General features: G+C 40.6%; 1 protein-coding gene across 2 annotated transcripts in view; it reads right to left on the reverse strand.

Annotated features, from left to right (window-relative positions):
- TBC1D22A (TBC1 domain family member 22A) overlaps positions 1-26,111 on the reverse strand; it is a 155,629-nt gene extending 129,518 nt beyond the window's left edge. For both annotated transcript variants that reach the window (XM_089524458.1, XM_089524457.1), the window contains exon 1: positions 25,861-26,111. In XM_089524458.1, coding sequence (XP_089380584.1) covers positions 25,861-25,922 — 62 coding nt within the window. In that variant the 5' untranslated portion in view covers positions 25,923-26,111. The remainder of the gene's footprint in view (positions 1-25,860) is intronic.

The following is a 26,111-nucleotide window of genomic DNA, read 5'->3' on the forward strand; positions in this document are numbered from 1 at the left end:
TTTGTTCATTTTTTCGTGCTGCTCCAGTTCTTGACCCCCCCCCCCAACTCTTACAAATAGCAGGTTTACACACACACAGCAGTACTGCACTTTATTGAAGTGAGAGCTCTCACCAGGTACTTCCCAAGTACTCAAATTATTAGGCACTCTTGGTGAAATCTAACTTTAGGAGGTATCTTAATGGAATCCACAAGCACTTACCTTGTTGCCTCCGCCCACCACAGACTGGCTAAGAATCCCATAATGGTACCTTCTAAAGATAGCAGGGAAGGAACCTTAACTATAGTAAAAGAGCCACATCCCCTGATCGTTTTCCCTCCTTCTCAATAATTTAAACACTGTTTTACCATTACAACCATCTTTTTAGTGTGTGGACAGTACCTTAGTAAAAAAAAGTTGGATGTTGTGAAATTCTACTAGTGGTGCAGTTAAAAAGAACAGGGTCCCGGTGAGAGTCTACATCTAGTATTTATTAGAATTCCACATAATTCAAAGCTTCTGTGAGGGAAATACACTTGCCTGCTCTGGTACAGCTTAATATCAAACAACAAGAACAAAGATCATTGACATCAGTGCTACTCAAATGGTGGCCCTTGGACAGGTTTAAGTCCCTGAGTCAGTAGCTGGTCCCTGGAAATTTCCAGGAATAAAAAATAAACAATTGTAGCCAATGGGCACAATTATGCCACTGGTTCCTGAACCATGGAGAGGGGGGGATATTTTGGGGTGCCAAGATGGCAGATTTCTGCACTCTGTCCCTCACATCAGACACCCTGAGAAGCACTGATGTGCATACTATTAAAGTGGGTGATGAAGATCTGAAGAAACTATATAGTGTATAACTCCTGTATTGAAACAGCTTCACTGGCTACCAGTTCGTTTCTGAGCACAATTCAAAGTGCCGGTCATGACCTATAAAGTCCTGCATGGCTTAGGTCCAGACTATTTGAAAGACCATATCTCCCCATACAAACCACCTAGAGCCCTAAGATCCTCAGGAGAAGGCTTTGTCTCGGTCCCACCACCATCCCAGATTTGCCTGGTGAGGACACGAGAGAGAACCTTCTCAGTGGCTGCTCCCACCCTGTGAAACTCCCTTCCACGGGAGACTAGGCTGGCCCCCTCACTGCTGGCCTTTCGCAGACAGGCAAAGACATTTTTGTTTAAACAGCTGTACCAGAGCAGGCATGGTTTTATTGGGAGATGAGAGAGTTGGTCTTGGATTGTTAATTTTAACTTCGTATGTTTTAAATTTTATACTTGTAATTTTTATATTTTTATGATTTTAATTGTACAATTTTAATTGTTGTGTTTTATGTATGTTAGCCACCTTGGGTCCCACTTTGGGAGAAAGGCGGGATAAAAATACATTAAATAAATAAATAAAATACTAAGGCTTTGTGGTGGTTTTAAGGGAGACGGAAAAGAACTTTTATGCAACCCTCTTCCTCACCATGGTCCTAAAGGCCACTGGTTCCCCTTGTCCTTCTAAGACACAAATACTTTAACTGAAGGCCCACCACTACCCCTATTTTTCTCATTGCCCCCCTGCTGCCCCCTTTCCCCTTGAACACCTCCCTGGATCTCTCTACCACCCTCAAAGGAGGCATAACACCCACTTTGAGAATCACTGCCCTAAAGGCAGCAGATCCTAACTGATCTTGGAACTTAAACAGGGCCAGCTCTGGTTAGTACTTGGATGAGAGACAACCAATGGATACCAGGTGCTGTAAGCTATATTTCAAAGGAAGGAACTGACAAAACCACCTCTGAATATTCCTTGCCTAAGAAAATGCTATGGAATTTATGGGGTTGTCATAAGTCAATAGGCAACTTGAAGGCACAGACACACAAAGGAAATCAAGTCTGAACTCCCACTTGAAGCCAAAATAACTAAACTGAGATCTCAAACTTTGAGACAAGATGACTCATTGGAAAAGATGATAATGCTCAGTAAAGTGAAAGATGGTAGGAAAGGAGAAAGGCCACACTCCAGGTGGATTGACTCAATAAAAGAAGCCACAGCCTGAGCAGAACTGCAGATGACCAGGGCTCATGGGGGTCCCTGATTCATAGGGTCACTATTATCCCATAATAAAATTTTTTTTTCTCCATGACACAGTCCCTGTACTTTTGTCAACTGTATGATGTGGAAAACATTCACCAAAAAAAACTTGTTTTTCCCTACTAAAATGAAGATGCCCTGATAGTAAAAGATCCTCTTGTTCTAGTTCACACAGATACTATGATACAGGAATCCTACCAGAAAAGAGACATAATCTATAAGTTCTGCAAGTCAGAGAAGCAGTGCATAAATCAACAAACCCCTCACAATTTCAGAAAGAAATGAAATACTTCAACCTTTAGCAGATACTATTGTGCCCCATACTGTGCCCCATACTGGATTATCACTCTCCTGCCATGGGGTTTATGTACCCAAATTCTATCTATAGAAGCAGAGCCGACTATGTTTAAAAGCAGGGCACAATGCCCAAAATCTTTCACAACAGATTAACCAGAAGCTTCCTGGAAATGGCTATAGCTCCTCATTTCAAATTCCATTTAAACATCACACAGTTCAAAAGGTTTTTTTAAACTAGGGAAGCTGGTATAATCCCACACCTCTGCCCAGAATGTATTAAACAGCCCTATGCAATGTACTGCTTCACAAGCCTCCCACTGCATATGGGGGAGGAAGAAGGAAGTAATACTGACCTACTTTATTGTAAAGTTCACAGGATGACAAGTTTACAAAGCACTCTGAACCCAGTAAAACAACAAAAGCAACCATGATTGCTAATGACCGTCGCCATTCTTGTAAGATCTATTCTGTTTTCAAAAACATCCCTACAACCTGTGGCACTACATGACATAACTTTGAATGTTTACTAAGAATTTTCCCTGCAATTTCTCTGCAAAGAAGCACAATGGACATTTTCGTTTATTGGACTTAATATATACATTCATTTTTTTAAAAAAGAAAAAGAAAAAGAAAGGCTTTCAAAAGCATGAACTGTCCCTCAACCTGTTTTCAAAGTCGCCACCACAACCTGTGGCACTAAATGCCATAACTATAAATGCTTACTAGGAATTTTCTCTGATTTAATGCAGTTTAGGCCAAAACAACTCTACAAAGGCCTGCAGCCTTAATAAAACCCAGGGTCATACACATACACACCCCTGCTATACATCCCTGCCCTTAACTTCGTTTTCATAATACTCTCCTAGCATTTACCTTCCTGGAACCCGGAAGATGTTATATTTCCAGAACTGCTTTCTGTCCCTGTTGCTTGCCATCCTTCCATCACTTCATAGCCCTTCTTTCCCCAAGTGGGAGCCACCACAGCCTGGAGCACTGAGGACTGGACTGACACCCTAACCAGAACAGCCACCAGTTCTTTCCTTCAGAGGCCGAACTTGTGGGACTTATTGCATCTCTACTTGCTTTCCGCCTCTCAGTGTGCAGAGTGTACTGCCATCTTGACACCTCCAGAACAATCCCTGTCCCCACTGGCTGCCTAAACTCAGCAGTCATCTATATCTAATCACAAGTGAGAGCATTGCCAGATGAGTTCAAAATGACCCAATCAATATCAATGAATCTTATTTATTGATAACAGTTGGGATTCTGGCCAGTATAAGATCCAATGGGGAGGGGGGTGCTTTGCTAAGGGATCTGGTTGTTGTGTGAAAGGTTATTGTTCCTTCATAGCATTGCTTGACTGCTGCCAGTTGCACTTAGTTACATCTATGATGACAGAAGTGGCAACACAGTGTCATGTTACACAACAGAGTGTTAATTATGTCACACTTCTGGGATCATACTCTGGGCATGAAGGCATAAAGGAACTTATTATAATCTGTCCTTCATGTTTTATTTTAGCTCCTGAGAGAAAACTGTTCCAATAATTTTCTTTAAATTTTTATACAGTGGGCCCTCTCTTTATGTGGGGATCTGTTCCAGATACCTCCACGTAAGGTTAAATCAGCATATGCTGGAGCCCCATAGGAAGTAATGGGTCTCATACCCGCGATGCACAGCAGCACACACCCCATTAGTTCTTCCTGGGTGTGCGAGGGGCTCTCCTGGCGCAGCTTTCAGCGTATGCTAAAAGCCACATATGGCGTGCCCACATAAAACGCGGGTGCACTGTATAATAGTAATAATAACATATTTAAAGAATACAATATTAGCACATTTCTGTAGTGTTTGACTATAAGAAAACAATGAGTGACGGAAAATATATGGAGAAAAAACAAGAACCTGTTAGTACTTGCTCTCTGGATGACAAAAGACTATCAGCTGGTTTTTCTAGATGGAGAAAGTTGAAATCGCATTTGGCTCCCAGTCTGCTCTATATTGATTATTGGGTGAAAAAGTCTAAGTATGTGTTTCCTAATCTATTTGACACACAGGACTAGAAGCTGTTGAATTTTCTTTATCCCAGCATGCTGGTAACTGGCACTATATCTGTGCCCATTGCCTTCAAATATTTCTTTCTTTCCTTGAAACGTGCACACTGGCAGTCAGAGTGCAGTTATGAGGTGTGGGGGTTAGGAAACATTGCCCTTCAAGTAAATTTAAAATTTAAATTTAAAAAAGAAATCAAGACCTAAGCACACTTGAATTTAAATTAATTTCAGAAACATAAATAGGAGATTCTACAAAATAGGTATGAGTGCTTCTGGAAGTTTTTTACTATGAATAAAAGCAGCTTTTAAAATATTGTAGGTATTTTATGTTTTGCTCTTTTAAGGATGTTTTATGGAATAAAAAAGCAGATGAGAAGAAGTGGGTAAGCATGGGAATACTGCATGTGGAAGGTGGCAGCTGGTCTGCATAATGAAGCAGGGTACATTGTATACGCCCCATCTGGTAGCATCCAATTTAGGAAGGGATGGAAAGCCAATCAAAAGTAAAGTATCTACTGACTCAGATAGCTTTCTTTGGAATAACCTTACTTTCAGCCTCAGCTCAGAGTTAGATGCCTGTAAGCCTATTTAATGTTTAATAATAATAATAATAATAGGATTTATTTTTTTTGCCGCCCAATCACTGGGAATCCGGGCAGCTTACAACAGAGGGGATAATAGACGGTTCCCTGCCCTCAGGCTTACAATCTAAAAAGACACGACACAAAAGGAGAAGGGAATGGTGAGGGGGGAGGGGATCAGGTCCAGCATTCATCTCTCCCTCTGAGGCCTGAACCAAAGCAGATGGACTGGAGGGAGGGCTCTTCTTCTTCAGGCTAGCCCTGGTGGAGCTGGGCCTGCCTGGTCAACTCCCTCATAGGCTGGAAGATGACAGTTATGGAGAGAAGAGTCTCTTCTTCCAGGCTAGCCCTGATGGAGCTGGGTCTGCCTGGTCAACTCCCTCGCAGGCTGGAAAATGACAGTTATGGAGGGAGGAGTCTCTTCTTCCAGGCTAGCCCTGATGGAGCTGTATATAATACAGCTATATCTCTGGTACCATCACTTTAGTGAACAGATTCTGTACATTTTATTCTGCTAAAAGCAAGCAAATTAAAACACAGTAATTCTAGTTAGAATTTATACAGTGTGGTTTTCTAATTTTAAGTCATAAAGGTTTTCCCTGTATATGGAGTGAGAAATGTCAGATGTCCAAGGTGAGATCAGGAAAGGCACTAAGGATCATATTGCAAATATATGTTTGATAATGGAGTGCAGAAAAGAATTTCAAAGGAAAATCAGGCTGTGCTTTATAAATTAGAGAAAACAGTAAGGAGACAAGCTCCACATGCTCTGAGATACCCAACTGTTTGTTCGGTGTTGTTATTGTTGTTTTTAAGTCCAACGTGTTTCAGTCTCAATGAGAAAAGACCTTCTTCAGTGACTTTCAGCAAATCGCTGGAGCTGAGAACACTCTCCAAAATACAGCATGTTCTCAACTTTAGTGTCTTGCTGAAGGCCCCTGAAGAAGGCCTTTTTATCTTTGAGGCCGAAACATGTTTGGTTTTTTTCAAAAAAACAAAAAAACAGTTGACTATCCCACATGGAGTTTCTCTCCTTATTGTTTTCTGATGATCTGAGAAAGATGATGGTGTGGATTTGAGTGCTGGATTAGGACTCGTAGAAATTATAATTTGGATCCCATCCAGCTATGGAAACCCCTGGGTGACCTTGAGTAAGTCATCCCTTTTCAGTCTCAGAGGAAACAATGAGAAACATCCTCTGAACAAATCTTCCCAAGAAAACCCTATGAAAAGTTCTACTTAGTGTCACCATTCAACAACTTGTTGGCATGCAACAGCAACAACAAAAGTGAGAAAAAAATAGGTGAGTATAATGGTGAATTTTCAACCTAGTATAAAGACTAACTTGCTTTTAGCCAAAAGCTGTACATCTACACCCCAACGACATTAAATGGCTTTGATAGTATTCTAGCCCAGCATAGTTGGAACTCTGACTGACACTGATATGAACCACCCTCAACAGAGGTGACATTCTGGCTGGATGGACAAAAATACTGTATATGGTACTTCCTGTTGTTAGTCTTGCCATGAGTGTTTCTGCAGTTTTTTATATACGGATATACCTGAGTTATGAACGTAGTTGTTTTCCTGGACATTGCTTTTTTAATAGAAACTCTGGCCTCAGAGACAGAAATAACATTGAAAGAATAGGGACAGTTTCCCACACCATAAAAAAGAAAAGGAATTCATTTTCAACAAACTTTTTATCCAAAACTAACAGTACGCATATGTGAAACAAAAACAAACAAAAACAGCTCAGGTAAGGCGTGAGTACATAAACATTTCCAAGCTTCTAGAAACCACTTGAAAGCTTCTTCCAAAATGCATGCAACAATTTTTTCTCACCACTTTTCTTATAGATTATGCTTTTTTTAACATATTGGGTGGAGCTGGTAAGGTGAGCTTGTATTGCTCTCCCTTTTGCATTTCATACATGCTGACTAATGGATTCTAAGAGTAGCTGCTGTTTACCTTCCCTATTGTAGGCAGGCACACATGGCTACAATAAGATTGGCTAGAGTAAAATCCTGCTTTTCCCCAGCTTGAACATCATTGTTGCCTGCAGACCTGTTGCTGCAACCTACACTGAAAGTCTGTGCTTCACCAGCCCTCCTTCACCATCCTCCCAATGTCAATGCTGTTAAAAACTTCTCAGCTACACATGAGATAATGGAAAAAGGGGGTCTGGGGAGACATAAAAATACTTTGTAAAAAGGAGTTTCTTTGCTGTTTTCCAAAGAGTTTGCCAACTACAGTAGAGAATCTTTTGGGACTTGATTTGTGGCAATAGTTCTCTTTCCTTTTTTTTCTCTACTCTTTTAGGCCTCTTCATTCTTTTATATTTTCTTCAGTGATGTTTTCATACTCTTTTTGTAGTATGGTATCTTGCTCTTTTCTCCTCCTGCTGAGTTTACTGTATGTTATTTTATAGGTTGTTTTAATGCACTTGTAAACTAACCAGAGAAATGTGGTTATTAGGCAACCTAAAAGCATAATGAATTAATAAAGCTTTTCCAGAACCATGCTATATTGTGGTAATGTTGGGGAAATAAACTGATGGGAGTTCATGGGGGCAAGCCACCAATTGGCCCTTTGCCAGGATCAACAAGTGAAACTGAATGTAAGACAGAATAAATCAGAGAAGTATGAAATAATTTTCTTATAATTGAAATGAAGCCCAGTGGTTTACTCCTTTGCTCTTATAGCACAATATTCAGTTACTGTCCCAGCTCAATAAACTCACTGCAATGTTTACTGACCTTTCACATTAGCAGAGGTTATGCAAGAAGTTTAATGAGATATGAACTGCCTCCGGTAACTGAATCAGGAACCTAACTGGAAGTGAGTGACAAGGTCATGAACAAATCGTTATAAAGTCTTACTAGATAAACTAAAATTAAATCCAGGGGTGTCATCATGCACAAAGACCTGAACTGCATTTGACAGTAAACAGTGACAGGATAAGAATAATACATAAAATATTCATTTGGTGTATGCTACTTTCATAAGATACATTGTGTTTGGTTTGTGACATTATTGATGAAAGAAGGCTGTCACATTATGTACTGAGGCTTGGGTAAATTGTGTGGTTTTGCCATCTGGATCCCATTGATTAAGTACCTTCATTATGGGTCATGACATATTAGAATTTATATGGGCTAAAATATTAGAGATGATTGGCAGGCCTATATCCAGAAAAATGGGCACAGGTGTGGTTTCCCACTCCTTCTCCCCTTTAAAAAAAGAATACATCTGTTTTCCTCCTGTGGTTTTTGGCTTAAATTTCTTAGAAGGTATCCAAAGGACTGAATTCTTTCTCCAAAATAGGTTCAAACCCTTAAATAATATCTTTCAAAATTAAACTAACCTGGCCTGAATTTACCACTCCTTTGAAACATGATCTTCAGGATGTCATTTGTGCCTCTGTATGCAATACTGTGGGGCCCCTGGTCTGCAATGGGGTTCAGTTCCAGAACCCTTTAATCCGGGGTACCAAAATCAATGGATGCTCAAGTCCCATTAAATATAATGGCATGGTAAAATGGTATCTCTTATATAAAATGGCAAAATCAAGGTTCTTTCCACAATCCCACAATAACACACACCCCCCCCCACAATGTAATGCAGAAACTTAAACTGACTTCAACCCAGCACCAAGTCAGAGATCATACTACAGTAGATTGGGGATATAATAATAATAATAATAATAATAATAATAATAATAATAATAATAATTTATTTATTTATACCCCACTCTTCAGCCAAAAGGCTATCAGAGCAGCTTACAAATTGTTAATTAGACATTTCTCTGCCCTCGGGCTTACAATCTAAAAAGACAAGATATAAAAGCAGAAGGGAATGGCAGTGGGGAAGGGGAAAAGTCCAGTAGATTTTCTCTTCCTCAGAGGCCTAGACCATGGCAGAGGGACTGGAGGGAGGGCCCTTCTTCTTATTCTGATTAGGCCTGTTGGAGCTGGCTTGCCTTTCTCTCCCTCTGGATGGTGATGGAGGGAGAGCCTTCTTCTTTTCAGGCAGGGCCTGATGGAGCTGGTTAGCCTTTCTCTCCCTCTGCATGGTGATGGAGGGAGGACCTTGTTCTTTTCAGGCAGGGCCTGATGGAGCTGGCTTGCCTTTCACTCCCTCTGGATGGTTATGGAGGGAGAGCCTTCATCTTTTCAGGCAGGGCCTGATGGAGCTGGCTTGCCTTCCCTCTGGATGATGATGGAGGGAGGGCCTTCTTCTTTTCAGGCAGGGCCTGATGGAGTTGGCCTTCTGAATGCTTTGTTAGAGTTCCAAGCCTCCTAGAAGGTGATGTTGGAGGGTTTGGGGTTTTTTCTTCTTCTGGTGCATGCTTTGAATATCTCCTGAAGTGGGACTGTGGCAACAGAATTCCCCTGCAGGACATGACTAATTTAAGGGTTTTCAAATATGCTACCCAATGCTGCTGCTTCTGACCAGGGGAGATAAGGCAAGCACTCTGCATAAGTGAAAGAAAAGCCACTAACGGCTCTGCCTTATCCACTTACCAAACACAGAGGATTTTACTCTGCCTCACTCAAAAAAATGGGGGAAGGGGGACTCTAGGGGGAATGAATCTATAAACAAGCACTGCCTCCCAAGCAAATGCCTGTTAATGCTCACTGTTGTTCTCCTTCTATGAGTAATCAATGCATTTTTTTAAAAAAAAATGCTGTCCCTGAGAAGGACAACACTGTTCATGCTTAAAGTTGATGCAGTGATTTTTCATGGAAAAGGGTTCATTTTTTCCCCACCCTTAATGTTGTAAAGGAACAAGTGACATGGCTGATACATCATTTTGAGTGGTAGCCTACAGCAGCCCATTGTGTTCCAATGAGCATTACTACAATGAAGCTGTCTTCTGTCTTAAACTCTACAGAAACTGTGTGGATGAGGCTCGAGGACACCAAAGGAAGGAAATGGAACTGTACCCATATAGACTGCAACTGTGCTTCCTCATCTTTTTACACATGCCCCTTTTTTAATAGCCTTGCAAAGAAAGTGTATCATATAGCTTTAGAGGACTGTGTAGTCAGACCAATGGATACTTCCTTCAGGAAGCAAAAAAGAAGGATCTCCAAGTGCTTCTGGAAACTGAAGCCATTAAAAACATATTTTAATGCACACTAACATGTTACACCAGGTTTTAATTTTTATGATTTACAATTAATAGCATAAGCTTTCCAAATAGCTGTAGGGCAGGGATCCTGTATGACAGGGTGGGGAAAGTGTGGTCTTTCCTTCACCATTTTTAGGTGAAGATATGTTTAGTGATTAAAGCCCAAAGAGTCTGGCCAAAATAAAGTTGCTTCAGGTCACTTTGAAGGTATGCTGTTTAAATGATGCATGTGTCCTAAGAGGCCGCAAGCCATGCCAAAGCCACGCTCCAGTCCTAAGTAAAGTTGTTTCAGGTCGCTTCCAACATACAGTATAGCCCTTCCAAAATATTACAAATCCAAGAAAAACAGACCCAGTGATTTAAGCCCCTCATTGTTTTTATTTCTGCTTTGATACCAATCATTGCATTTACTATGATGGAATAGTATGAGCAAAGGAATTTGTGGGAGTATCAGAGGAATAGAAACTGCATTGAAGGGTGTGATACTTGGGTAACTTTGCTAATGCCCTTGCCAACATAGCCTGGAAAGAATACAAATGTAAAATCATTTTGGTTTCTAAATCTTGAAAAATTCAATTTCCAGTCCACTTGGAAGGTCCTGACAATTGCTCAAGGGTCTGTCTGTTTTATTACCAGAAATGTCCTTAGAATACTGACAGAGGACCACCAGAGAATCTGCGCTTCCTGCCAGAGGAATGATGGGGTAACCAGAATATCTCAAAAACCAGAACCATTCTAAATAGAAAAGGCTCAAAGGATTAATCCTTTCGAGTGAGACACTGAAGTACTGTAAATCTGTTTCCAGCATATATGATTATTAAAATGAGATTTTGCAAGTAGCCAGAGGATATGAATGTGTCATTCATCATCTTTGAGAAACTTCTCTAAAGTGCAACAGAGAAGTGAGATATAGTTCAAATACAAATAAGAATTTTATTCTACTGTTCCTTATTTCTTTTTTTACCCTGGCCCACCATTTGCTTGAGGCGTTTGCAAAATATTAAGTATTTTGTCTAATTCCTTACATATTTGTCTTGCAGTATAGATCAATTTCTATTTGTTATGTTCAGAAAGGGAAACAGTTGCTGCAGGGAAGTTATTTTTGGCCAGAACCTATAAAAATGAATTTTTGGAATACAACTCCCATCCCATGAGACAGCATAACCAGTGCAACTGTAATTCCAAAAACTAACTTTTCCAAGGGTTGGGGTTTGGATTTTTGGCTGCATCTTGATGCTTTGGTACCCATGTTGGAGAATTCAACTGATACCCACTGATCAAGATTTGCATAGGAACACCTCAGAGTAATTGAGAGGGGACATGTATTCTGATAAGTTTTGAATCAAATGATGTCCCTGTGAAACTCTCACTTGAGCTACACAGAGACATTTCCTGCTATATTAAGGAGGGAGAAGATGTGACTCTTCCTATACCATTTTCTGAAACCATTGGGAGCTTTAGTTCAACTTCTAAAGGTTTACATGTTTTCCAGCCCCATGCTAGTTTGAGTCTCATCAGTTATATGCCATTGTTAATGCTGGTCCACACTTCCCAGCTGAAGCAGTTACTGACCTCATCTCATAGTAAAACCATCTTCAGAGATGTGTACTTCCATCTTTAGTTTCACTACAGGCCACCTTTTTCCTTAGTTCCAGGAAATTAACCTTATGCTAGTAGTATTGTGTCGTCTATGTATCTTAGGTTTTTAACTTTCTCCTAAGTATAGTTTATGCATTAGGACGGTCAAATGTAGTGGTACCGTCATTTCTTTGAGAGCATTCCACAATTTTCCATGGTCTATGCAGTCAAAGGCATTACTGTAGTCAATAAAGCACATGCATATTTAATTTGGAATTCCCTGGTGTGCTCCATTATTCAATCTATATTTACAATGTGATCCCTTGTACCTCTTCCTTTCCTGAAGTCACCTGGGATTTCTCATTCCATACATGCAAATGCACTATGACATGGTGGCATGACAAATCTAAAGTTAGCACAGTGTTTCCCTTTTCTTTTTGATATTGTGTCTTTTGGGACAAATTGGCGAAAACTATGGGATGAACGCTTCATAAACACTACACAGTAGTACATGGACGCCTCCATGCAGAAATTTTATAGGAGTGAGTGCTTTCCTTGTCAAGCTTAGCAGCAAGGATGGCAACGAATGTGACAAAGAGACATCACCCTGTAAAGGAGCCCAGGAACAACATTCCTCTTTAGGCCTAGCAACCGTGAAGTAGATGATTAATTGTTTGTGCTCTTACATGAGCTGGTGCTTGATCTAGCAGCAGGACAAAACAAAAGGCCACCTCTGAGCCTGCTGTTATGATTACCTCTTCGAGAAATAATACCAAGTGGTTTGTTATTACTTCATTATGAAATCCTAAAGGTTTCTAGCAAAATGGTTTCTAGACGGGAGAGCAGCCAGGACCTCTCAGCAATAGCTCAGTAATCTCCATCTTGGAAATCAGAAGTCTTATTGGGGCCGCATGTCTTACTTATTTCAGTGTTGTAGAAACCGAATCAGGATTCTCCAAACAAAAAAACAATACTATTTAGTCAAACAGACAAGACAGTAATCAAATGGTATCAAATATATGGTCTGGGAGATCTGCTGCCTATGGCTTTCATGCCACCAAAATGTCCAGTCCAGACTAATTACAGCTGGGTGTTCTGGAGCAGAGGTGAGGGATGGTGAGGATCTCCAGATACTATTAGCCTTGGCCAACAGGAAGAGATTATGTGAGTTATTGTCCAACAATATCTGGAAAACTATATATTCCCCAGTCCATGCGCTAGACAGACATTTCTCTCAAATTACAGTATATATTGCATGGGCTAATGGTCTTGAGCCAGTCAGTTTGTGTTGTTAACTAGAAGCTTTCACTTAGTGCTTTCATCTTATCATGCTGAAAGATGAGGACCATAATAAAAAATAACAGATTTTTGATACGACTAAGAAACAGCAAATTAGCATGCTTGCCTTTTAGAAGATATGCAAAGATTTCCTCAATCCAGATACTTATTATAATGCAAGAAATATAGAACAAGTGGAAGGGGGGGCTTGACCCTGTCCCCAAGATTAGTCTAGTCTACACAGAGAGGGAGGGAGGGAGAGAGGGAGGGCAAGATTTGCTGATCCCTCCTTGCAGTTTTCAGGTAGAATAGGTTGGTTCAATAGAATTTAAAAAAAAATAATTGAAAAAAAGTGTTTACAAAAAGCACCAAACATTTGGTTACCACTTTTCTCAATGAAGTCCCTTGGAATACAAGTGATAAACAGCATCCAGTCACAGTTATAGAAATCCCAGGGTGTTCACAAATGAAGTTAAATGGATGGACCCAGAGGCAAGAGTGGTATTGTCTTCTAAATCTAATTGTAAGTCTGTAAATCCAGAAATGTTGTCTTTTCTCAAGTATGGCTGGATCATGGGGTTTCCCTAATAGAAATATAGCCATGCTGGAAAGGCTGTGCCACTAAGGTTTAAAATGTTTAAGCAACAGGTTGTTCCAACGTCTGGCAGGAACCTGAGCCTCGAACTGCCAACCTGCCAATCTTGCAATCAACAGAGCCAGCGTCTAAACCACTTGAGCCACCACATCTCAAGGAGTAGGTTTCTTCCATTGTCAAATGTTAATTGGGAGGTGATGTGTTCATGTCAACCACAAAACGAACATAGCTATCTCCATTTTTTACTGCCTCCTTTTTGTAGAGGAGGCATTCTCTTGAACACAGCAGCCCACTGGATATTAGATTCAATGATAAAAGATGCATAAATCCTTAGTCTTTCCAAAATGTTAAATTCATTTTTTTCTTCAGTCACAGTGACAATCTGATCAATCAAAACAGAAGCCTAAAACTCAGTACAAACAGAACAGTCAGAAGCCTAAAACTGAAACACAGTCAAGATGTGTTTTTAAAAAAAGATGCAAATTCTGTTTGCAGAATCATTAAGATGTACATTACATAACTTGAAACTGCAGAAAGCTCACTGATATTCAAGAGATCCTGCCAACAGGAAGAAAACCTAGAAAAATTAGACATACTTCTACGGGGATATTATATTCATACCTATCCTGACACACCTGACAATTTACCCAGCACTAAATTCAGCAGTAAAGTACTTCCATCTCAGTAGGTGCTGATGCACCAAGCTCATCTGTTGCTCCCTACTGTGCTGGCAGAGCAGACAGTACAATATTTTCTTGGTGAAGTTACTGCTGGAGCATGTACTACTGGTTTAGAGAGTGGCTGCAAATAAGCCTGTTCAGGGAGAACTGTCCAAGTGAAGTTTTGCTTGGGAAAACCTTTACTGCTCTCTTTAGATCACAATAACCATAGCAACAGAAACTCCAAGGCATAGCAATAGTATGAATAATTCTAAGAAATACTGGCAATGCCAAAAACCAGGAAGCAAACAAGGTAATAGGTGGAGTGAGGCAACTTTCTCAGACAGGACTAATTAAATAAATGAACCAATAGGCTTATATCTGACTAGCAGCCACTCAGATATAAGGTTGCAGAACAGTTCACATATACCCTTACCTGCTATCATTTCACAAGCCACATTGCTAGGCATTTCCCATCTCTTCTTATAAAAAGATTCCATGAAGTTTCCTTGGGTGCTCTTCTTATGCAGGAGCAACATGCATGCCATGGCCTTTTCTTTCTGCTGTAGTTAGATGGAACCTACTCACAGGGTATCTACATCATTATTATATTACTCTCTGTTTTCAGGTCTGTCTGCTAGACTTTTCAGCAGAGAGCAGGAGACTAACCAAACTGCACAAAGCACTCTCTCAAGTCATTTGCAGTGACAGAGGTAGTTCCAGATGGAAGGCTCCACACGCTAGCAATTAGGCAGCACTGTGCAGCTATTCCATCTTTCTCTCCTTAATGGGTTTTTCTCGTACCAAAAAAAAAGACAGAAGCAGTGGAAAAACAAGGTAGGATTGTAAACTGTGGACAATGTTGCCTATAGTCCCAGTAAAATTCAATGAATAAAGCATGGTAATAAAAGTGATAAAAGCTTTGTCTGGACCCAACAGAAGCACTTTTGCTAAGTAATTTTTAAGGCATAGGAAGAAACATAAAGGCAGTCAAGAAAGCATTGCAATTCTTCCAGCAGCAGAAATCCAAACTGGACATCTGAATTCCCTTCTAGAATTACCAAGAGCCATAAAGCATTTTTAAGGGGAATGACAGTAGCATTTCCACTACTTTTTTAAGCAGTATGATTCACGTGTGGAGAATCTGCTACTTCTTTGTCACTCTGGAAATGCTAAAAAAAAAAATTAGCAGTAGGAACAAAATAACTCAGTCTGATAAATGAAGCACACTTTTGTCTCTTTGAATTAAGAAAGGAAGCTCTGTTAGTTAAGGTAGTTTGCGAGAATAACAACTAATTGACCTCAGAGGAGTCCCTCTCCAGTTGCCACATGAAGACAGAGTTTGTAGGAACAGAATCTAGGAAAAGTCATGCAAGATCAGGCCAAATGCTTTTCTACTCCAGTAAGCTCATCCTACACCAGCTAGGCAAATGTTTGTGAGATCCCTGTAATATCATGACATGAATACAAGAACAGTTGGCCCTCCACGTTTGTGGGGGTTAGGGGCACAAGACCCCAGCGAATGTAGAAAAATTGTGAATAGCCCTCCCCTCATGAGGAAGGAAAGAGGTGGAGGAAATCGATCCTCGTCACCCTTTTTCCAGCGGGATAGCTGCCTTGGGACAGCAGCTATTCCCACTGAAAAAGGGGCAGTGTTGGCAAGCACACCCTTCGCAGCCTCGCCTCCTGGGCTTCATCCCCAGGGGAAAAGCCCGGGAGGGAGGAGGAGGAGAAGTGCATGCGCACACATACACATTAGCAGGGGATAATGCTTTTCTTCATGCCATCAAGCACCATGGAAGATTAAAACTGCTGCTTTCAAAAGAACAGGTGCAGGCCATGCTATTCTTTTTCTGGGCAAGTGGCAACCACAATCTATGGAGACACAAGCTTCTATCTCTTCAGGTTTCTGAGACAAGCTTAATTGACTGTGGCTAACTATGTATGCTTTTCCTAACATCCTTAGACGTCCATCTGATGTTATAAGAAATTAGAAAGAAAAACCATTCTACTAAGACTAACATGTGTGCTGCTGAGATGTCAAAAGGAAGAGGGTGAAAATAGCCTGCTCTGCACATTTTATGCAAAACAACAGAGTTCATTTGCAATCTTGTTATCAGCCATCCAGACAACTTCATAGCCAGCTGTCATCTTCTTTACTTCAATACACAGCTGAACAACACTCAAAGTGAAAATTCTGTCATGACTTCCATTCATTCTTATAACACCTGACTGTTATAAGGTGCAGAAGCTAAAAATTAACATGGAGCATATTAATTATGAGAGCCAGAATGGTTTAGTGGTTTGAGCTTTAGACTATGACTCTGGAGAGCAGGACCTGAATCTCTGCTTGGCCATGAAAACCAACTGGGGTCTGACTTTGGGCAAGTCATAGTCTTTCAGCTTTAGAGGTTGACAAAGGTAAACCCCCTCTGAAGAAATTTGGCAAGAAAACTCTGTGACAGGGTCACCATAAGTAGGAAACGACATGAAGGAAAACAACATATAGTACTTAGGTTACTTCTTTAATGCTCTCCTTTAGATGTACCTCAACAAAAATTGACAGCTACTGATCAGTAATGTCAACAAATTAATGTACAACTAGATTTTGACTTACTGTACTTCTGTTTCGGTTAAGAGACACCCCTCTACCTACCATTTTCTCTTTTTCTTTTGCATCATGTCTAAATTAGATTGTATGCCAGAGGGCAGGGAACTGTGTTTTTCTTTCTTTTGCTTATAAAGTGACATATACCGTGATGGCACTATATAAATGAATGAATAATTTCTCATATGACCGTTTTAAGACAAAATGAATGGAGATAGAGTTCACTGGTAGAATACAGGAAGCTGGACTGTAAGATTAACATTGGGCCCAAACAGACAGTCCAAAATAAAGCTGCTTTGGGTCACTTTGGACATCCCAATCAAGTTGCTTACTCTGGGGGAAAAAACCTGTTTCCAGGCCTTCAACAGACTAATTATGTTCCCAGATTAAGCAAGGACAGAATAAATGGATTAAATTCTATGGCACAGTAACGGATAATAGTATTAGCATCTTCTTTATATTTACTAACCACTTCTAGTACAACCTTAATTTACACAGAAAACCTAAAGCCTGCTAAGATCAATTGATTAGCTCTTTAATCCTGTGAAGAGATTTGCTTAATCATCTGCACTTCATTTCTAGCATAAGCAACATGAGTTCAAAACATTTAGGTTCAATTCTAGTTGTAATCATATTCCAAACATTACAATTGCTGTAGCCTCCATGGCTACTTAGCACTGGAGAGAGAAAACGTTAGCTCCTCTTTCTCCATTTCATCAGCAAAGCAAAACATTTCAATCAGGGATGGAAACTCTGTAGACCTCTCTATGTTATTGAACCTTAAGTGCTAGCATTCCACTATGCCTGCTAAATCTGGTGGGAGTTCTCATTCAACAACATCCAAAGGGCCTCACAATTACTACGTCTGGTTTAAAATATACCACAATTTAATCTTGAAGGTATGCATCTCCCCCGCATGCCATAAATTTAGCAATCGTGTAATTTGTCAGATTTCCTTTCATATGCTGCATGGCTAATAAGATTGCTGAAAATAGAAATGAACAAATGAACAAAAATCCTTCCATTCCATTTTTGTGGGCTTTAAAAACAAACTAACCTTTTGTGATGGAAGAGAAACCACGATGTCTATGCTTTTCCAAAAGTGCTCCATTCTACATAGTACATTTTTTTAAAAAAATAATAATTGAATAAAATATTTTCTTTCAGGAAATGGATACCGGGCGAAGAACTTGAAGAATACATTTGAATCAAATCAACTGCTTATGCCAGAAACAATGGCATCAAGAATGCTTCAGAATCAATCTGTTATCAGAATTTACATTAATGATTTCATACAGCACTTTGGAGAAATAAAAATATGTTACATATTTCTAGCTGGGCATGGCTGGGGGGAAAAGACAAACAAATGGGTCCTAGAACAGATCAAGGCTGAAGCCAAGATGATTAAATTGAGGCTGTCATACTTTGGCCACATTAAGAGAAGAAATAAATCATCAGAAAAGACAACGATGCCAGGAGAGGTAGCACGCAGTAGAAAGAAAGACCACACATCAGATGGTTAGACTCAGTCAGGGAGGCCCTGAGCCTGAGCCTGCAAGACCTGAGCAGAGCAGTTGAGGACAGGGAGTCTTGGAGGACTCTCATTCACAGGATCACCATGAGCCGAAGCAATTTGAGAGCAGTTAACCACAACAATAGCTAGAGAATTCAAAGCCTCTCCATGACTTCTGAACAGCCTTTCTTCAATGTCCTAAGACAGTGATGGCGAACCTATGGCACGCGTGCCAGAGGTGGCACTCAGAGCGCTCTCTGTGGGCACACACACTGTCGCCCTAGCACAGAGGTTGCCAGAGTTTCTTACTAGAAAGCCAGAGGGACGTAGCACTTTGCAATAAATAAGTGGTGTCTGGGTTGCAATTTGGGCACTCGGTCTGTAAAAGGTTCACCATCACTGTCCTAAGAGTAAGAAGGAAGAGACTTTAAAATTATTCATTTCCTCTTTCTTCCCCCACTTTTTAATTTTATAATAACAGTATAGTGCAACAAAAAAGAGAGAGGAAAGTAAGTCAGTAATTGAAGCCTTCCCAGCCTTCACACAAATAGAAACCGACACTGAACCAATTACTGTAAATACTCATGTATAAGTCTAGAAATTTTAGTCAAAAAATTGACCCCAAAAACCTAGGTCAACTTATCGACCTTTACTTCAAGACTGGTAAAGGGATCTATGCACAGACAACACAAGATTCTGGAACAACTGCTTATTTCAAATGAAACAAAACTCAGGAAGACCCTGCTCTTTTAACTGTAACCCAAAGTTGTCAGATTTGTTATTTTACTCTGTTTTATTGTTTTTTAATGTACGTAAATACTCTACTTTAACTTTTACTAAAAAGGGAACTATCCCCTGGTGAAATGCAAGATTGCAATCTTTCTGGGAAGCACTGACGTCCCTCTAATCTCTCTTCCATCCAGCCTTTAGCCAAAACAGTTATGCCTGTCATAATTTTGTAAGTTCTTTGACACTTTGCTTCATCTTCTAGATCTTTTGTTACATTTCCCTAAGTTTTACCCTCGACTTATCCAAGGGTCATATAAAAACCATAATTTTGCCCCAAAAAGGGGAGAAACTATCCAAAGGGCAATTTGAAGGCTACTTCTCTCAAATCACCCTGCTTTTATTAAAAGGAAGAATTTTTTAAAAAAAAAGTGTGACCTGCAGATCAGAATCTCTTAATTCAGACTGGAAAGTATGTTTGCTGAATGAGTTTTCCTTGGACAAATATATATCCTTCAACATTTCACAGATGAAAGCTGGGACGTGCCCAGCCAAACAACCTCAGTATGTGGTCAAGATGGCAAAACAGACAAGCCATGAGAGGCTGCAGCAGTTTACTTTTGTCTGTGTCTGCTGGGGAGAGCAAGATTCCCCTTTTTATCCCCGACTGAGATAATTGAGTGCAAACTACTTCTGCACTTTGCATTCAGCATGCAGCAACTGAAGCAAGCTGAAGACCAAGGAGGAAATGGGGAAGAAAGAGAAACTGGGGCATTTTCAAAGCAGTTGACCAAGAAGGATAACAGAGGGTTAGATTAAACAGGATGGTCTCTGTCATATGGGACAGTTGGAGGGTATGCAAATACAATACAGAAGACTCTTGGTCATGTAGACTGGGTATTGCTAGATGATATATTATAGTGCTACATGGAACATCCACCTGTTAATTACAAAAAAGAAATCCCCCAGAAAGAATGGAAGCACCTTCCAATGTAATACTGTATCCCAGAAAGGTTGGGTTTTACGTGTATGGATATGAAGGTGGCAGCTACAGATGCAACAATTCAATACATTTTATTATTAGTTTAAGTTTGTAAGAATGGCACTTGTCAGATCGTTGTGTCAAGGAAGAATAATCTCCAGGTTACCAGTCAAACAAGTTTAACCTCAGCTTGTTTCCTCTTCTTTATTTAAATCCACAATAAACAACACAGGTAGTAGACTGAGTAAAGCCATGTGCTAGACAGATGGCCCAGTAAATATTTATGAATGCAAGTCTGAATTAGTCCTGTGGTTACATTAACCTGGATGTCCATGGTATCCTACAAGAATGAAGCCAAAAAACGTATTTGGTTCTAATTTTTTTTAAAGTTCCTGTTAAATCCATAAGCAGTTACTTCTGTATTGATTCCTTTTATACTCTGCCTCTTTGGAGCACTTGCAGGCTTGTTGAAAAGGAAAAAGGCTGTTGCTTAAACCTCAGCGGATCATATCAGAGTGTGATATTTGCATCCACAGGAAAGCAAATTATCTCCTGGATTCATTCCCAGACCCTCTGCTATGTCAATAACTTCCCCTCAATTGCCTTTCACTTAAAATGAGAATGGCACAAATAAGACACTGAGAGCCAAGAATCCCTCTCGACAAGGCATCAGAATTTGTTTGGGGGCTTTTCACCTCCCTAGATGAGATCATTTCCAATAATCATGTTATCTTTAAAGGAAGGCTAGAAAACAGTTTGGAAGAGCAAGAGTTTTGGAAATGAGTGATGTCATTCCTTGCTCCAAGGACTTTTCTCGTGCACTTAAATCTTCTGCCTGTTGATCAGTGAGAAGGAGTTGAGAATGCTTTTCAGTACATGAAGTCAAAGTGAATTTGTCTCTGCACTCATCCTATGGTACTATTATGAAACAGCAGTATCTCTTCATTTCATTTTTTTTTTTTTACTAATGTACAGAGAGCAATAGCTCAAAGGCTAGCGAAATCCTGCCAGTAATCTAATCCAGCAATTCCCTAAACTAAAACATTTAAAGAATTCATTACACCAGAGTCAAGGATCCATTGAGAACAATATATCTATTCTCAGAAGAGTCCATTTTGGCAATGGTGTCCTTGTACAATCCACTGGTTTGACTTGCTTCCTCTCTATTAGTATCCATTAGGGGAGGTATAATCTGCGGCACCTCTCCATCCAGAGTTAGCTGAACATGTTCTGCTACTGGAAGCAATGGGCAACATGGTCCCCCCTTCTATTCAGGTCTAGGATGATTCATCACGGCTGATTCATCATGGCTGCTTCAGCACAGCCGGTTCAGTAGGACCAATTGATTGCAATAGTTTCAGTATGGTCAATTGAGCACAGTGATTTCAGGGCCAGAGCAGACAATTCAATGCTGCTCTTTCAGCACGGCAATTTAATCAAGCAGCTGTTTCAGCACTGCTCTATCACCAATCCCATTTTCATATAGGCACCCGACAAAGTGGCCAAAGACAATCAGCTGAAACAGGGTGAGTAGGGAAAGTGATCATGTGAAGGGGTGTGTGAGGATGACAGTCAGATGAAAGGAGGTGAGTGGGGAAAGCAATCAGATGAAAGGGTGAGAGCGGGGAAAGCTGGTGTTGAAATGGGCTTGGTGATAGCCGGCTCTGATCGTGGTTGATAACAGAGCCGTGCTTATTTAAACTGCTATGCTGACACAGCAGCATTGAATTGTCCTCTCCAATCAACACTGAAAATGTCACCACACTGAAAAAGCAGTGTTGTATTGGCCATGCTGAAACAACTGCAATCAACTAGCCATATTAAACTGGCCGTGCTGAAGCAGCATCACTGAAATGACCACACTGAAGCAGGTCATGATGAACTGTCCCATGTACAGAAGCCAACTGGACTGGCAAATGAACTTCATTTCAAGACTGGTAAAGGGATCTACAGATAGACAACACTAGATTTTGGAACAACTGCTTATTTCAAATGAAACAAAACTCAAGAAGACCCTGATTTTTTTAACTGTAACCCAAAGTTGTCAGATTTGTTATTTTACTCTGTTTTATTGTTTTGTTAATTTATGTATGTATTTGTTCACTTACAATAATTTAAAAAAAAGATTGGTAATGGGATAACACGCTTCACCACAGCTGAAGTAAAGAACAAATATTATGGCACAGACAACTCTGTCCTTTTAAAGTACTCCTTTAAGAAAAAGGAAATATGGCAGAGCTCAAATGGAATAGCTAGTATGTAAGTTGCCACAGCTGACCTCTCCACATATGCTGCCTGAGGCCATTGCCTCACTCTGCCAAATAGTAGGGCTGGCCCTGTCAACACCAGAATGATTGAATTGGATAATGCAATATATTACTGATATCAGACAAGCCTGAACTCTCCCTGTAAGCCAAGATGATTAAATTGAGACCATCGTACTTTGGCCACATAATAAGAAGACATGACTGATTAGAAAAGACAATAATGTTAGGAAAGGTAGAGGGTAGCAGAAAAAGATGAAGACCGCATGGCAGATGGCTAGACTCAATTAGGAAGGCCACAGACCCAAATCTACAAGCCTTAAGCAGAGCAGTGGAGGACAGAGGGACTTGGAGATGTCTCATGCACAGGTTTGCCATAAGCTGAGGTTGGCTTGAAGGCAACTAACAACAATCTGAGGGTGTCACCAGTTACCTCCCTCCATGAGTCACTTCTCTGGCCTTGCCTGCACTCAAATCATGAGGCAAAGTGGCATGTGTAGAAACTCAGGGGTGGAAGAATCAAGGCCAATTTCAGGTGTGAAAGGCCACACCCAAGTATCTTCTGATGGGCCTCTCAGGAGATGAGAAGTCTTCTGTCTGGCTGTCAGAGAAGGGCCATAAATACAGGGTTTGAAAATGTTTCTAGCCATACTGTGTGGGGAATTCTAGATGTGCTAGTCCAGGAAGTAATTATCCAAGTTCGTCATTGACGACAGACTGAAATGAGCCAGGAGCTGGGACCCAGAGGTCATGGGACATATCACAACACTTTTCACAATCCCCCTGATGCAGCATTACCCTTGGGCTTTACTGGAAACTTAAATATCTGCACCAAGACCCACTTACTAGTCACTCATCTGAATACCAACAGGAAATGTCTAAAAGGGCAGAGAATGGGAAAGTTACTAGCTTTAGACTACACCTCTAAGAACTCCCCAGCTACATGGGACAGGTATCACTTTGCTGAAACTCTAATAGGGGCGCTAACACAACTTTTAAAGGGGCAAGAAGTGTATATCTATTATAGTTGGAAAATAATAGTTCAACACTGGAGAGGCACTGTGGTTTAATGGCTAGAGTGCTGAACCGGGGTTTGGGAGACTCTAGTTCAAGTCCTCCTTGCTCAGTGAAACTGCCTTAGTGACGTTGGGTCAAACTTTCTTTCTGTCTCACAGGGTTCTTGATTTAAAGATAATCTGCGGAAGAGGAGAGCCATAGAAGCCACAGAATAGCAAGATACAGATTTAACAAAGAAATAATAATAATTTTACAAAGAAATAATAATAATTTAACAATCTCATCAGCACAGTATCAGAACCTTCTACATACAAATAATGCTACCAAAACAGCAGATATACCTAGATGCACAGAGCTGAATAGAAAATATCCAGAGCATAAAGGTAATTTTGCAGGAAGAAGAGTAAGTTGAAGAAAAGAAACGCGGTCTGGCCTCTAATTAAAAAATTAATAAAATTTAAATTTTTATCCCGCTTTTTGCCAAGCAATCAAAATTATTAACTTTTTTATTAGAGGCCAGACCACATTTCTTTTCTTTCACTTACTCTTCTTCCTGCAAAATTACCTTTATGCTCTGGATATTTTAGTACAACAGGCTAAAATACATCCATATATACACAGTCCCCCCCCCTTAAAGCAAGATTAAACAGTATAAAACTAAAACTAACATCTTAAAAGGCCTCTGAGATAAGGTTAAAAGATGTTATTATTTGACCATGATGTGAAAATTACTGCCAACAAAGTTTCATTACAGTGCAGTTTGGTGTTAATTTTACTGTTATTTTACTGGGACTCAAGCAAAAGAAAACAAAACAAAAACACCACAAAAGAGGTAAACGTGTCTCAGCAATTCTGGAGGGTCACACATTTCCCATCCATGTCTGAAGTACTGGTACTAAACCTCTAGCAAGAATACGTTGAAATTGGGAGACAAAAAGAAAAAGAAAAACCCCGAGAAGCACTGATTTAAAAGACATTTTACGACAGGGTCCTAAAAAGATATGCTGTGTGTTTATAATGCACATAACACACCTGTTCCCTGTTACGTCACTAATGGGAGCTATTGCATTTTTCAAATGAAAGTTATATGGCCACGCAAAAAGTTTAACAATGAAATATGAACAAACAAATGGGTTGGAAAAATACAGCCTTGTAAGACTAGGCTACGAAGGCACAAACAAACACAGAGAGGACACAACAGATCTGTGTTCTGATTTAGCAAGGCCAGGAATTTGAATAAAACTATTTTTATCATCCCTCTGCTAAATGTTTTGTGAAAGCACACAATGGCAGTATTTTCTTTGGATACCTACAGTCAAAACAAGGAATCCTGTGAAACCTTATTAGAACAACCAAATGTATGTATTGTGGCAGAAGAGCAACCCATCATGAAGTAAACATGACCTATTTTGGAAATAAAAATGAAATTACACTTGTCAAGTCGAAAGCTTTCATGGCTGGCATCCAATTTTTTGTGGGTTTTTCAGGCTATGTGGCCATGTTCTAGCAGAGTTTCTTCCTGACGTTTCGCCAGCATCTGTGGCTGGCCTCTTCAGAGAATGCTTGCCTGGAAAGGACTTGGCTATATATATTGTGTGATCTGGAAATTACACTTGTCCCTCCATATTGACTAGGGTTAGGGCACAAGTCCCCCATGAAGATGGAAAAACCACAAATAACAAAAACATCATGTTTTTACATGAGAGAAAGACTCCTCTCTAGGAATCTCTAGGTCCTCCAGCACAACTCTGTGGTCAACGTCCAACAGATACTGACCATAGAACTGCATTGGAGGAGCTACAAATGCCAAGTGGAATGTCCTCTCTAGGAGTCTCTAGTTAAAGTTGACCACAGAGTTGCACTGGAGGGCCTAGATATTCCTAGAGAGAACATATTAACCAAATCCGTGAATAATCAAATCCGCAAATATCAAAGCTGCTATTATGGAGGGATGAGCGTATGTCCTCCTCCAACCCAGACCTAACAGAGAGAGACAATCAAGTTTCGAACCTTAACTGCCATGACTCCAGATGCAAGCACCTCTATTAGGAAAGCCTCCAGCCTTAAGAAAAGGTGGCATCACACACATGAGCCTGAGTGGCATAGTAATAATAATAACAGAATATTATTAAAAGCCTCCAATAAGGATAATGGGCGAATCTCTTCCGGCAGGTCATTCCAAGCTTTAGGAGTCGTAGCAGAAAAAGACCTCCAGGACTAAGGTCACTCACTGCCAGTCTGGTCTTAGTGGGTTTGAGTGTTGAGCTATGATGACTCTGGAGACCAGGGTTCAATTCCCAGGTTGATGATGAAATGAAACACACTGGGTGGCCTTGGGCAAGAAGTCACACTCTCTCAGCCTCCTCAAGGGAAGGCAATGGCAAACCTATGAACAAACCTTGCCAAGGAAACCCCAGGATAGGTCCATATAAGTCAGAAGCGACTTAAAGACGCGCAACAAGAAGGGCAGAGACCCAGACATATAGGCTTCCCTTCTCCTCGCACTCACCTGCCTGGCACCCGGGAGACGTTCCTCTTCCAGAACTGCTTCCTCCCCGCCTCGCTCGCCATCTTCCCATCCCTTCCCAGCCCTCCTTCCTTTCCTCGCCGCCAACGCCTGGACCGCTGACCCCCGAGCCGACAATCCCACCCACGACTCGGCCGTTTTATTCCCTCCGAGGCCGAACCTGGCGGCCTTTATTCCATCCCTGCTCCCTTTTCCTGCTCTGAGAGCGCCGCCATTTTGAGACCTCCGCAACA

The sequence above is a fragment of the Sceloporus occidentalis genome, unplaced genomic scaffold, assembly GCF_023333645.1.
Source record: "Sceloporus occidentalis isolate IW3139 unplaced genomic scaffold, rSceOcc1.0.p SCAF_5, whole genome shotgun sequence".
In the NCBI taxonomy this organism is placed as follows: Eukaryota; Metazoa; Chordata; class Lepidosauria; order Squamata; family Phrynosomatidae; genus Sceloporus; species Sceloporus occidentalis.